Source organism: Sus scrofa, chromosome X, assembly GCF_054392235.1.
Source record: "Sus scrofa isolate SSC_HxYL_T2T_F1_AM1 chromosome X, Sscrofa_HxYL_maternal_Yorkshire_Landrace_v2.0, whole genome shotgun sequence".
Taxonomy (NCBI): domain Eukaryota; kingdom Metazoa; phylum Chordata; class Mammalia; order Artiodactyla; family Suidae; genus Sus; species Sus scrofa.
The window spans coordinates 43,053,432-43,067,802 of NC_139401.1; the positions used below are offsets into that span (position 1 = coordinate 43,053,432).

General features: G+C 43.7%; 1 protein-coding gene across 3 annotated transcripts in view; it reads right to left on the reverse strand.

Annotated features, from left to right (window-relative positions):
• EFHC2 (EF-hand domain containing 2) overlaps window positions 1–14,371 on the reverse strand; it is a 183,537-nt gene that overhangs the window by 23,755 nt on the left and 145,411 nt on the right. For all 3 annotated transcript variants that reach the window (XM_085007794.1, XM_021080072.2, XM_085007793.1), the window contains 2 exons: window positions 7,568–7,765; window positions 5,782–5,874 (listed from right to left, as the gene is read on the reverse strand). In XM_085007794.1, the coding sequence (XP_084863920.1) occupies window positions 5,782–5,874; window positions 7,568–7,765 (291 nt within the window). The remainder of the gene's footprint in view (window positions 1–5,781; window positions 5,875–7,567; window positions 7,766–14,371) is intronic.

Below are 14,371 nucleotides of genomic sequence, written 5' to 3' on the forward strand. Positions count from 1 at the left end.
GATTCCTGGTCGGAGGATGAAGGTTTGTCAACCTGGAGGCAATGCTGTCGAAAAGGCTGTGAAGGCAATTCCAAAGACGGGCTTCCTGTGGCAACATGGCTGGAATCGGCACACAGCTTTCCAGGGTGACTGCCCTAAAGGGCAACGCTAATTCTGGCTTTTAAGGGCTTCTGTGCTTGTTAAAGAGTCAGCCTCACGACTTTCAAGTCCCAGCTCACAGTGCTCCAGTGTTTTCCTCAAACCTCCATAAATTCTCCTTTCCCTTTGATACTGGGGCGAGCTACCACTTCCTTCCCTACACAAACGAAAGGGCACGTTTGTGGAAGCAGAGGGAGGGAAGGCGATTTCTCTGGTTCTTCTCTAGATAATAATGACCCCCAAGCAGGCTTCCCGATGTCCCACTAGGTGGGAGTTCTTAGAAGTGAGTCTGATGTGTCACTTGACAGGGGCTCTTGCTCCCCCCCTCCCCAAAATGATGAATGGTTTGAAAACCCCAGAAGCCATCCATCTCCTTGCCACGGGGAATAATGCTGATCTGCTTTATGTCCACCATCTGTGGAGGTAAGAGGCGCAGCAGCAGCTGAATTCTGCTGAAGAGAAACATGGGTTCCCCTCCGCTGCAAAAGCCATCTCAGAACATAGGGGACAGCCTGAAGGCGAGGGAGGGCAGGGAAGACACATTTTTAACGTGCCTGGTTGTGTTTGGTTTCAGTTCCTCACCCAACAAACCCAGGGGTGTTCCCTGAAACACCTGGTGAGGTTCTTAAGGATCAGACGCTTGAGGAAAGGCAGTGCAGCTCGGGGCCACTGTGCCGCGTGGTCACAAAAACTTAGGAGCTGGCAAGATGGCAATGCCCAAGTGGCCGCTGAGTTCACGCCTGTGATCTCACGTCACCAGGCCTGTGAATTAATTGCGACTGTGGTCCCAGCACACATCTCCTCAGTGAGGCGGGTCACAGCTGCCACATGTGGACCATACGCACAGTCCACGCTCTGTTGGTCTGAATGGTTTGAGAATTTGTAAAAAATTTCTTAAACTAAAAAATCACCTCATATTTGAAAAGGGAGAAAGCATCTCTGTGTGTGTGTATGTGTGTGTGTGTGGGGGGGGGGGGAGAGAAGGTGGGAGGGAGAGAAGGGAGTTTCTCTCTGAAAACTTCCCAGCACACCACACACTCTGCCACAACAGCAACCACGTAGTTCAACCCTTGCCCCTCAGCTTCGCTGCCAGGTATTTTTGGGTGAAATCACTTGAGCCCAAACCATGCCTCTGGGAGGGGGGCAGGGGGCGAGGCTGGGTAGAGTATAATGAGACGATTTGAAAACCCTGTTAACTTTTTCCATTTTAACTGATATTTCTGGACGAGGCACCAGCTCTCTTGGGAAGCCAGTTCTAAGGCATTCCATGGAGCCCAGAGCCAGCTGTAAAAGACTAGTTCGGGGCAGAGCTGCTGGGGAAAGAGTTGCACTTGCATTTCCAGCTATTCCAAGTCCCGGTTCCGAAGGCCACGATCAGGGGAGGAGGCTGCCTCTTTACCCCCTGGTCCCACAAGGAGCACAGAATGGAATGACCTCAGAACACTCTCTACCTCTTATGGTTTGAGAACCACAATTTCTGGTTTATTAGCACAGAGGAAACATTCCTACTCAAGTGCATTAATACTCCTCTGAGGGGTCGAGTCCATTTACAGGGATCACATGGGCAGAAGGCAGTGGAGCTGGACTTCAGAAGCGAGTCTGGGGGAAATCCAGCCCCCTGCCCAGCGTACTAGCACAGGACAAGTCTCTGGGACTGCAAAGATGATGAATGAATGGTCGCGTCCCTACCCCTAGGAGCTCAGGCAGAAGCAAAGGTTTAGGGTATTTCCTAGGGAACCATCCTTCTACTTCCGTTCAAGTCTCATCTGGGCTGAGGCCTCCTCTTTCAGGGAGAGAGCCTGTACCTCAGTGTTTGTGCTCCTGAAATGAGGCATCGTGCCTACCATCCACTCAAATGTACCTCTGCATATGCCCAAGGATTTACAAAATATTCTAGGGCCCTGGGCGCTCTGTCAACAGAGTGTCACTCCTATTATGAAGGGGTAGTAGCTACCTCTACATAGAACATTTACGTCTGAGGCTCTGTGCATGAGTGAAATGACTTCGTTTGGCAAGTAAGATGACCTCACACTAGCTACCACAGCACAAACTGACGGGGATGGGGGGTGCTGGGGTAACTGGATGTGAAAAGAGTTTGAGGTCCTGATCCCAGCAGGAGCTCTGCTCATGAGGAGAAGACTTAACTGCAGCACGGGAAAGATGGAAATGGTGAAGAGGGGAGACATCTGAGTACCAAAGCCCAGGGTCGGGAGAAATGCACGGGCAACGATCACTGGGTGAAAGAATCATCCAAATCTTTAGCCATGTCGTCTCCTGATGAGAATTCCCACAGCAGCGGGGCTACGCGGCTGCTCGACAGCGGCCCAGCTCCATCCCGAGGCAGGTAAAACTGCCTCCCGCCCGGCCCCCCCACCCCGGCAGAGCGTGCGCTGAACCAAGTCAACAAACTCCGTGCCTGCCTCCCACGGGAGACCGCAGACGTCAGAGGGGCTCTGGCTTAGCGTGTCACAGGAGGGCTGTGCAGAAAGAGAGTCTGGTCAAGGCTCTGGAAAGCCCTGCGGAGTCTGTAGGGAACAATAAGAATGCAGAATATAAATGTAGGCTGCAGGCTGATGGGCCCATTAGGAATTAGGGCAGTCTTTGAAAGGAGTCTGCGGAGATGATGCAGAACATCAAGCATGTGACCCAAATCGTGGCAGGGCACATTGGAGGGAGAGGGGAATGGGAATGAGACATTTTCTAATCTGATTAGTCTGAAGTTTCCCCTGAGTGTGGAGAAGGGTCACTGCGCAATCCGAGGCAGAGTTAGACTGAACATGGTCTGCTCAGCAGCTCAGAGGGATGACCTCCTCCGAGCTGAGCTGGGCTCGGAGGCGGATGTGTTCTGAGACTGAGACGGCTTCGAAACGCGTTGGGGAATCGGCTTTCTGCCTTTAATGTCAAATCGTAAAGGCAAAGACAAAACAGTCTGCTGAGAGAGTGAGAGGATGGTGACTTGGTGGCCTCGGGGCTGGATAAGAACCATCTAGGTCCTCCAGAGGCCAGGCTCCCACATCACTGGACTTCCCAGGACAACTCATCCTTGAGGCCATCGAGGGATAATCTAATAAACAGCCACAGCTTCCTGACGAAAAGACAGTTTCATGTGTGAAAGGCATGCAGATCCAACTGTTTCAAAACAAGCTGCTTAGAAGTCGAAGGATACAGGTTTCTTTCAGTTTTTTTTCGGAGTCGGAGTGTGTGGTCTGTGGCCCCTGACGGAAACGTCTCTCCTCGTCCCCCGGCGGTATTTAGTACCAGGTGCTGCGGAGCTGGGGAATTTATGTCTGTTTTCTTAATTCACCCTGAGAACTATGAGGAAGGAGGTATTCTTATCTCATTCTAGAGGTGAGGAATCTGGGGTTCAGGCAGGTCAAAGTCACACACAAGATTACCCGGCTAGCAAGTAGACTCAAAGAATATAGGAGCCAAGGTAGGGGTAAAACTATCAAGATGTGACATCCCATGGCTTACGTTCAGGCAGTAAATCAAACAGGTTGGAAGCAGGTCTCTCTATATCTGAGAGGATCAAATGTCTAGTCACAAATCTTCATTATAAGGTAAGCGACAAAAAAATAGAAGAGAAACTAAATAGCGTCATGAGAATCCTTAGAGGAGATAATCACTGCCAGCCAAGCAAATCTAAGAGGCCTTCGTGGATATGGTGCTATTTGAAATGGGTCTTTTTTTTTAATGAGAATTTATTTTTTTAAATTTTTTTGTCTTCTGTCTTTTTAGGGCTGCACCCGTGGCTTATGGAGGTTCCCAGGCTAGGGGTCTAATTGGAGCTGTAGCTGCTGGCCTACGCCACAGCCACAGCAACGCCAGATCCGAGCCACGTCTGTGACCTATACCACAGCTCACGGCAATGCCGCCAGATCCTTAACCCACTGAGCGAGGCCAGGGATTGAACCTAGAACCTCATGGTTCTTATTTGGATTCTTTTCTGCTGCACCATGACGGGAACTCCTGAAACGGGTCTTAAAGCGCAGCAGACGAATTAAACTGGAAGTTATTTCCCACTGAAGAAACAGCAAGAGAAACGGCAAAAAAAGTGGGAAGGCTGGAGGTATCCACGTGAAATGCTAAATGGCCAATTGGCTGGACTATTGGGAATGGGAAGGGGAGCTTTGGGAGTGTGATAACTGTGGAGAAATCTGACTCCTAGACCTGCCTATCTCATCTCAGGTGCCTATTTACACCAGGATGGCCTGTTTATCTCTCATACTGTGGCTAGAAAATAAAAGCAAAGGAGCTGATAGTCTAGAAGATAACCCCAGGTCAATCCAGTGCACAGATGCACATCCAACTGGATTGGCTTCTTCTTGATTCCTCTCCTGATACCTTGGACCCTAGTTCTCCCACATGGAGTTCGTTTTTGTCTGTTCCTTTTGTTTCTTCGTCTCAGATGAGGACTCCCCACTCCAGCCCCTCTTTGAGAATAATGCTCCAATGATTACTCTAAGCCCCCCAATGGAGAAGGGAGGAAAGGAGCTCAAAGCTACAGAGCTTGGTCATTCCTCAGAGAACAAAGAAATGGTACAGAAGGCTTGTGCACTGAAGAGTCACACTGTGATAGGTTTGCTCTTAGGAGGTAATTAGCTGCTATATATAACGATGGATTTAAAAATTTAGAGGCTGGTGGAAGAAAGACCAGTGTGAAGGCCCAGCAAGAGTCAAGAAGAAAGGTGGGTCAAAATAAGAGCGAAGATAGTGGAAACAGAGGGGGAGAGAGTGGATGCAAGCAATAGGAAGGGGGTAAGAAATGTCGAGATGTTCGAATCTACCAGCCATCTGTAGACAATAATTCGAAATGGTTAGAAGCAGAAGATGTATATTTTAAAGGTTGAGGAGTTAAGTCACAGCTCTTCTTCCAGACTAGGCAACTTTGGGCAAAATGTTCTCTCTCTCAACCTCCGCGATCTCATCCAAGATAGGAGGATAACAGTTCTGACCTGACCAAGCTGTCCCTGCAAAGTAAACGAGGTAATGTGTGCAAAGCAATGACAACACTGCCTAGAGCATAGCGCCGATGTTCTCATGTCTGATTTCTCAAGATAAGTAAGTTGGAGGAGACGGTGGAGTCATGTCATGGGAAGCATAAAGACTGCCAGAGTCTGGGTGGCTAGGAGGATGGTGCCAGGTCATCAAAGGTCAGGTTCAACCCAAGAGGTGAGGTGTTTTAGAAAGCAGTTCACTGTGCTTTCCTTTTGCAATGTCACAACCTCTGCACGTGACATCTGGTGCTGCAGTTGGACAAAGTTCTGTGCTAATAACACGAGGTCCTCTGGCTACACGTCTTTAGCCTTTAGAAACTCCTGCTTTGAAAAAAATCTGTCTTAAATTTTACTCTCATACTCTCATAACCAATGCGGTTGTCTATTCTCATTCTGTCCCAAGAATCTGCATGCATGGATGTGGATGTTAAAAAGAGCAACTGATAATTCCTAACAGGCTCGCTAACATTCCAAATCACGACTGACTTTTCCTTTTGTGACACTTACAGGGAGGCGCGTCATCAATAACACCATCGAAACAGTCAAGGGTCAATCAAGGGCTACCAAAGGTGGAGGTAAAACGAGAAATTGTCTCCAAAACAAAAACATGCAGGACATTGCCCGTGAGGGTGGAGTTCTCACTTACTTGGATAGTAAGGCTCCTAGAAGATCATCATTAAAGGGTAACCTGGAGGACTTGCACAGCCTTTTGATGTCTTTGCTGGGTAAGACTTTTTTCCTGCATTAAAACAAAGTAAATGGGCTTTGATTTCCTTTGTGTCTCTTGAGTAATAATTACACGCTATAGGACTAGTGGAAATACAGATGTCTCCTAAAAGTGTGCACATGGAAATCAGTATGAAAGCTGGTACTGGAATCACAGTAAGGAAAAACAGGCATATTGCATTTCCTCAACTTTTTTCCATTTCAGAAGTCACTAGATTCTGTCCTTACAAAGGCCTTTTCCGTCAGGATTCAGATTCTTGGTCGGTGATAGTGAAGCCTATTAAGGCTGCAGGCCACGAGTGTTGCTCTAAGTAATAGATCTGCATTCTTGACCACTAGTCAAAAATGGTTCTGATATTTGAAAACATCTCTTAATTTGACTGGCATCTAGAGCCTCCAACACAAGTATTATATGACTTGAGGGTGTTTTTCTGGTCTTTTCCTTGGACCCAAACCTTCATCTAGAAGTCCCAACTGGGGCCTTAACATTCACCTCAAGTTTTTCTCCAGAGCAGCTCAACAATCACTTCTCCCAGGGGCACAGAAATGCTTGTCCAATGTTCTTCCAGGCATCAGGCAAAATGAGAACCAACAGGAAAGAGAGTGGGCTGCTTTCTTTGCAACAGGTTATAAAATGTTAAGAGAATGTTTATGTCTAGAACCAGAGGGAAGAACCTCAGGGTTGTCTGATCCACTAACCCCATTATTCCCAAGAGGTGTTCTTTGAGTGAGGGAGGGCCAGACTTCTCAGCCTGGGAAGGAGTACCACCAGGGTGGAAGGCAGGGCCAGAGAGTCACACAAAGCTCAGGCCACACAATCCTCTGGGAGGCTCGGGGAAGCTTAAAGATGCAAGGGAAAACACCCTCTTTATAAAAACTCAACAAGGGTGTATTAAGGACTAGGGAAAAAAAACCATATTCACTATTAAGATAATCTATAGGACCTTCAAAGATACTTAGGTTATGCAGGTGGCCACGTGAGGGCAAACTTCAGGTTTGGGGACAAAGGACATGGTCATGGGGAAAAGACATGGCAGTTGTGTGTAGTAACAAAACCAGAGGCTAGAGTTTGAGCTAAGATTTTTCTGACTCCAGATAACTATTTCCTCCCTCACTCCCATATATCAGGTCTGTGGATAAGATGAACACCAAAATATATTAAGATGGGGCTCCAGTTGTTTGTAACAATGACTTAATAAAGCTCAGGATAAACGTCAAAGTATTAGAAACAGATTATGCAGAGATTCATTATTTTCATGAAGAAATAATTTCAAAGAAATTCTACAGAAAGTTTACTTGCAAATCCCCTTTCTGTGTATTATAAAAGTCACATTTATAAATCCCACTTACCACTAAAATAATGTAAGGAGCTGACATCTCAGAATTAAATTTCTAACATTGATTTACTGTGTTTCAACTGAAGGCTTCTAGAAACCAATTAAAAGAAAATGCAAAGGGGCAATCCTATTCTTTTGAAGATACAGGGCCTCCCCTATTCCAACAAGCAAAGCTCACCATCCATCACTATGAAATATTTGTACCTACATAATCTCCAGAAATGATTTAAAGTGGCTCTGCCCAATAGTGAAGTATGAGGAGATATGTCACTTTTCTTTTTGCCTTTTGTGATAAAATACAAATTCCTTCATTACTCAGGTTCACAGAAACGTACATGAATTATTAGAATCAATAAGAGAAAAGCTTACTTCTCCCGATCTTGGTATACGCAGGCAGCAATGAGTCTTTCAAAATTCTCAAAAGCATGTTTCTTGAGCTGTTCATGGGCCTGTGCCATGACGATACATGTATCTGGACATGGTTCCTCAGGCACCCGGTAGTGACGTGCAATGGTTATAAGCTCTTGATCTGTGAGTTTCCCGACAGTTAGATTCATCATTATCTCTCTGAAAAAAGAAAAAAAAAAAAAGTAAAACACTCGTGAATTACATCTAAGACTGTTTCACCTTCCTGTCCATTAAAAAATGCCCAAATCCCATTTTACAAAACTTTATCAACTGCCTAGACGATAGGTTATTTTTCTTTAATTTCTCTACTTAGGGGCAACCGGAAAGCACTCATGCTAGAACGGAAAGCCATAAGCACTACAGCTTATAAATAAAATGGCATTTCGCCCAGTGACAAACTTCTACCAAATAACAGCCTACAATCAGGAAGTAACTTCTTACAGTCCTTGAATAGTCAAAAATCCTGTGACTAAATACATGATTTCATTCGATGCCTATTAATCCTACTTTACACAAAATAGGAACAGACTTGGGGTTCTGGTTTCCCGGCGTCTAAAACTTATAAATCAGTAAGGTAGAAAGGTGTTTCAGAGGTGGGGAAAGCAATTATGCACATTTCTGTAGTAAAAAGTGAACACTGACACACCCTACCGGGGAAAGCAAAAAAGTGAAAAGAGCTGTGTAAAGGTACAATTGTCCCAGTCTTTAGAAGGCAAATGGCACTGAGATTATGTGGCAGAGCAAACAAACAAAAATACCCACAAACGACAAAACATATTAATATGATGAGGCCTCAAAGCCTAACAAATTGGCTGACATGTCTTCAATATATTCTCTATATGAAAGCTATAAACCATGCAACACGCATTACAAAGAATTACATCAAAATGGTTAAAACACAAACTGTTACGGTGATTAAATGAATAGGCTTCCACCATCTAGAAAATCTATTTGCCGGAAATAATTCAATTCCCAAGAACTCCAAATAAATGAGGGTATTCAAGATTTTATTTGTTCCAGAGTTCCCGTTGTGGCGCAGGGGAAACGAATCCAACTAGGAACCATGAGGTTGCGTGTTCAATTCCTGGCCTTGCTCAGTGGGTTAAGGATCTGGCATTGCCGTGAGCTGTGACGTAGGTCACAGACACGGCTCAGATCCTGTATTGCTGTGGTGTAGGCCGGCAGCTGTAGTTCCCATTTGACCCCTAGCCTGGGAACCTCCATATGCTGCGGGTGTGGCTCTAAAAAGCAAAATAAATAAACAAATAAATAAATACTAAAAATCGTTGCAATTCTCACTTAAAATTAAAAAAAATTCTTCTTTTTTGCTATAGACTGGTCTTTTAGAATAATGGATTTTAGTTGTTTCATGTATTTCTTGTCATTTTCACTGTCCTTTAAGAGATCTAGGTTCTTCTGGTCAAGAATTTCTTTAGAGTGTAGGAAAGCCCACAGCTATGATGCCGACCTATCTGAAGGAATTGCATTTCACCTACATCCACTTATTAGGGTCTCTGGGTTTTTTGTTTTGCTTTTGTTTTTTCATAGGAAATGAAGTTCAAATTCAACCAAGAGGACCCTACAATTGCTGCAAGTTCAGTCTGGGTTAGATGATCAATCAGTAACATGGGCCAGCAGCTAATAATCAAATTTTACTTTCCTTGTCAGGGAAAAAAACGTTTGAAATCTTTTTCCTTTTGAGGGTAGAAAACAGCATGAAGAAGCGGCAGCAATAACTAGAAACTTTCCACACACCTTTAACTAAACTTACTTTAGCCCCACCAGGTCATAAAAATTCATTTTCCTTTTCATTGGATATACTGAAATTATCCCGGCCTCAGTGCAGTGAAAATTTCTATCTGCTGGGTTTCTGTACTCTCGGGTTTTAAACAGCTCAGTACTCCACTGCCGTCTTTATGTGAGAATTTCAAACAAGCTGCCCCAGACTGAAAACTGCCCTAGGTCATGCAGGATACCAGAGGCCCCTGAGCAGCTGCCAAGGTGGCCACTGCACCCACATGAGGCAGGTCCTGGCACCAGGGATCCCAACAAAGCAGTGAAAGCCTTGTCCTGCAGACCTCAAGTGGCGGCTACCCCTTTGCCTGTGTCTGCCATGTGTCCCTTCTTTAGGATCTGCCCGCCCATCAGACTTTAATGGGCAGCACCAAGAACAAGGAATCTTTTCAAAAGTAGCGCATTCCATTTCTTTTTTGGTTTTTTGTTTTGTTTTTTAGGGCCACACCTGCAGCATATGGAGGTTCCCAGGCTAGGGATTTAATTGGAGCTGCAGCTACCGGCCTACACCAGAGCCATTGCAACGCCAGATCCGAGCCGTGTCTGGGACCCACACCACAGCTCATGGCAATGCCAGATCCTTAACGATTGAGTGAGGCCAGGCGTCAAACCCGCAACCTCGTGGTTCCTAGTCAGATTTGTTTCCACTGCGCCACGACAGGAATTCCCGTTTCTTTTTATTGTGGTGAAATACATATAACACAAATTTTACCATTAGTGGCATTTAGTGCATTCATCCATAATGGTGTGCAACCATCACCATTATCTGGTCCAAAATATTTTCATCACCCTAAAGAAGCAATCACTCCAGTTTCCTCCTTTCCCCCAGCCCTCTCCTGATCTGGTCACTTTCTATCTCTCCAGACCGGCAAGTCTAGATATTTCCTATAAATGCAGTCATATAGCATGGTTTTTGGTACCTGGCTTTTCTTGCTCAGCATGATGTTTTCATATTCATCCACATTGCTGCAGGTATCAGCACTTCATTCCTTTTTACGGCTGAGGAATGAATGTACCACATTTTGCTTATCTACTCATAGTGTTGCTATGAATATTCATGTACAAGATTTTGTGTGAACACCTGTTTTTAATTCTTTGGGTATATATACCTAGCAGCAAAATAGCTGGGTCATACAGTAATTTTATGTTTAACTTATTGAGGATCCACCAAACTGTTTCCTGCATACCCCATTTTTGTGAGCAGCAGCCACAAAAACAAAGGTCCAACTTCCATCAAACAGAGCCCTTCCTCACTTCAACCTTCAGAGTGAACCTCAAATATGATCTGAGAGCCAAGTTTGACCTTGGCACTTCCTGCTCCTTCATTTAAGGAATTAAAATTAAAACACAGAACATGAAGGAAGATAGTAGGAGTAAAGGAATGTGTGTATATATACATATCTATGTATGACTGGGGCACTATGCTATGCAGCAGAAATTGGCACAACACTGTAAGTCAATTATACTTTAATAAAAATAATAAAAATGCTCTTTAAAAATTAGCTGTAATTATATCGATCTGGTATTTTGTGGTTATTAGCAAGATTATTGGCAATAATCTTAAAAGACTCAAGTGGCAATCATCTTTGCCTTTCCTCAACATTGCACTATGCTCCTGGCGCTGATATTTTATACAAATCATCACAGTAGTATTTAGTTAATCTTACAAGGGATGCTGTAATGATTTTCTCTCCGTTTTTGTAATTAAAGCCATAAGACTCAAAAAAAAAAAAAGCCAAACTCCTCTAGGGTATTGAGGTAACTATGCAGAATTCTGAAACATGAAATGCTAAACAGTTTTAAAGACATAATTCCATTAAAGCCATCCAGTCAAGTAATGGTGAATCAAAACTTCATCTTAAAGCTCTGAATTGCAGGGTATTTTCTTACATATTGAATTGTTACAGTCTAAGCAATGTCTTTCAAAGAAACTAAAAAATTAGTTCCAATGGAGACAAGGGCTCAAGAGTCTAAGCCTTGGGCCCTAAGGCTTATAAGAAAATCCGGGTGTGCCTAAATTAAACCAAGCAGCAATTTTAATGACAATTAGGTAGTGCCCTTTATTATTTAACTGGGTATTCAACAAATAAAATGTGTTGCACTTTCTCTAACCAGAAGCCAGGCACACCTGCTCACATCCCACATTCTCTCAGGCTTTCTCTTACACATGTGGGCCTAACCTGCCCATACAGAGCAGAAAACCCTGCCTTTCCATCCCTTACATCCCAGCCTGGCACATGCTGTTGGACTGATGTGTTAGCAGACAGCAGAGTGGTAGAGACAGCTGGCAGAATATGTTTCAGAGGAAGGAGGAATGGAAAGACAGATCAAAATGGACCCAGTGCAAATGCTGGACCAGATATTGCTACTGGCCGAAGCAGAGCTCAAAACCATTTACAGAGCTCTTCAGTCTCAATGGAGAACAAAGTGTAGCCACTTTGGCTGGGTACTGCCCACCTCCAGGGAGAACATTTATAGACCTATGGTATAAATGGTGTCCCCTAGAGTTGTGTGACATGGTGGCCTCACCAGAGAAGCCAAGGAACTCTGGAGACAAGGGGGAAAAAAGAGGTCACCACAGACTACAAGAAAATCATCTACCCCAGCCTAGGTCACAACCTGTTTGCAATTGGGAGGTGGCATGGTTTAGTGAGGAAAATGTGAGCTTTCAAATTATACAGGCCTGGATTAAAATTCCAGCCCCACTAATTTGCTAGTAAATGCGAACTTTGGTAAATGTTTAACTTTTCTGAGGCTCTGTTCCTTATCTGTGAAATTGGACAAGACCACCTGCTTCATAGCATTTTATTTTATTTCATAGGATGATCCTATTAAACTGTAAGTCAAAGCATGTATCATGCCTCTGTTTAAAACTTGCTGACACTGGGAGTTCCCATTGTGGCACAGGGGAAACAAATCCGACTAGTATCCATGAGGATATGGGTTCGATCCCTGGCCTCTCTCAGTGGGTTAAGGATTTGGTGTTGCCATGAGCTGTGGTGTAGGTCGCAGATGTGGCTCAGATCTTGTGTTACTGTGGCTGTGGTGTAGGCCGGCAGCTGTAGCTCTGACTCGACCCTTAGCCTGGGAACTTCCATAAGCCATGGGTGTGGCCCTAACAAGCAAAAAACAAAACAAAACAAATCCATATGCCCTGGGTGCGGCCCTAAAAAGCAAAACAAAACAAAACAAAACAAAACAAAACAAAAACAAAAAACAAACCAAAAAAACTTGCTGACATTGAATCCAAAAGCCTCAGGTGGCCTACCAGGCCCAAATGATATGGCCCCTCTTCTGCTCTCTCTGGGACCTCAACCCCTCTCTCTCTCTCGGCACCCACCACACCAGGCTCCTTCCTCTTCCTCGAACAAGGCAGTTCCAACTTCAGTGCCCTTGCACTTGATCGTCCCTCTCCTGGGACTGTTCTTCCTCCAAGACGGTTACACAGTTTGGTCTTTCACCACCTGCAGGGCATCTTCTCATTTGCTTGGATGTCATCTTTTCCATGAGGCCTTCTCTGACCAGCTTTTTAAAAATGTGACCTCTCCCCCTCCATAAGCCCGGCATTCCCTAACTCCTTCTCTGCTTTCTTTTCCTCAGTGGCATTCATCACATGCCAACCTAGGGTATGATTTATTTTCTTAGTCTGTATATCGGCTTTTTTCCTCCTACAAGAACCTAAGTTCACAAAGGGCAAAGCTATTTGTCTATTCTGTTCATTCCTGAATCCCCAGCACCTTAAATAGCTCCTGGCACACAGTAAGCACCCTATAATAGATCGTTTTCTGAATAAATGGAAAATGAAGGTTAAGTTAGCAAGGTATGAAAAGCATTTAGCAGAGTGCCTGGAACTATGAATGTTCAATAAACGATAGCAATTTTTACTATCGTCACCATTCCACAGTGAAGAGAGTTTCATGTTGTATTAAACTGGAAGAGTTATTTCCTTTAAGCAAGTTTATCTTGGAAAAATGTGAAATATCTCTGATGACTAAAACCAGAGAATTTATTGCAGAGTGTCAAAGGAAAATGTTTTAAATAGTCAAATTCAGGATTAAGTCTGAAGCGATAAAGTAATAAGCTCCAGGTGTGCCTTCCTTTATAAGAAAGATATATTTGAGAAGCTACACAAATGCTTAATTCTTAGAATTCAAATTAGATGCCCCTTTCACTCTCTATTAGATATAAAGGTACTCTCATCTTCATTTTGGTCATTTTAATTGGCGATGGCACCTTAGCTTTAAATTCCTCTAATTTCTGTCAAGTTGTTAATGACAAGCAAGCACGCTGAACTCTGAAATAAGTCCTTTGGAAACTAAAGTATCTTTCAACAGTATAATAATTACTGCCAAATTTGCCTGCTTTGTAAATTGATTTGGGGATATATTTTCTCAAAGAGACGTTCATCTGCATTGAAAATCATTGACCTTGTTTTCTTATTACAAATAAATGTAAGCAGCTTCTAGTTTGCTATTACTGCTCCAAACTTCACTGCACATCAAATACTATGGCTTTTCCTGTTTTGACATGTGGTGGAATGTACGTGGTAATTTTGATTTATTCAGTTTGAAATCCAGTATGTCTTGGTGCACTCAACTTTGGGGCTGTTTAAGTATAGCCAAATAAAATGAGATATTCTCATGCAGTTAACAGTAATTGCTGTATATTATTAACAATATTCTTCATAGAGTACAATTTTAGAAATGCTTTAAAATGCTCATCTACAATTCTTCTACAATTTGACACAATATGCATTTAAACAAGCTAAGACAAGAGTGGGTTTGGGTTTTTTTTTTTCATTTTTTGTTTTTTAAATCATGTCAAGATTTTTTTGGTAGCAGCAAATGGAAGTCCGGATGATGGTGCTTAACTTGAGATGTGGGCGAAAAAGAATGAATATGCATTTCATTTACAGGCAAAGTGATTCATTTCTTTTTTTTTTTTTCTTTTCTTTTTAGGGCCACACCCGTA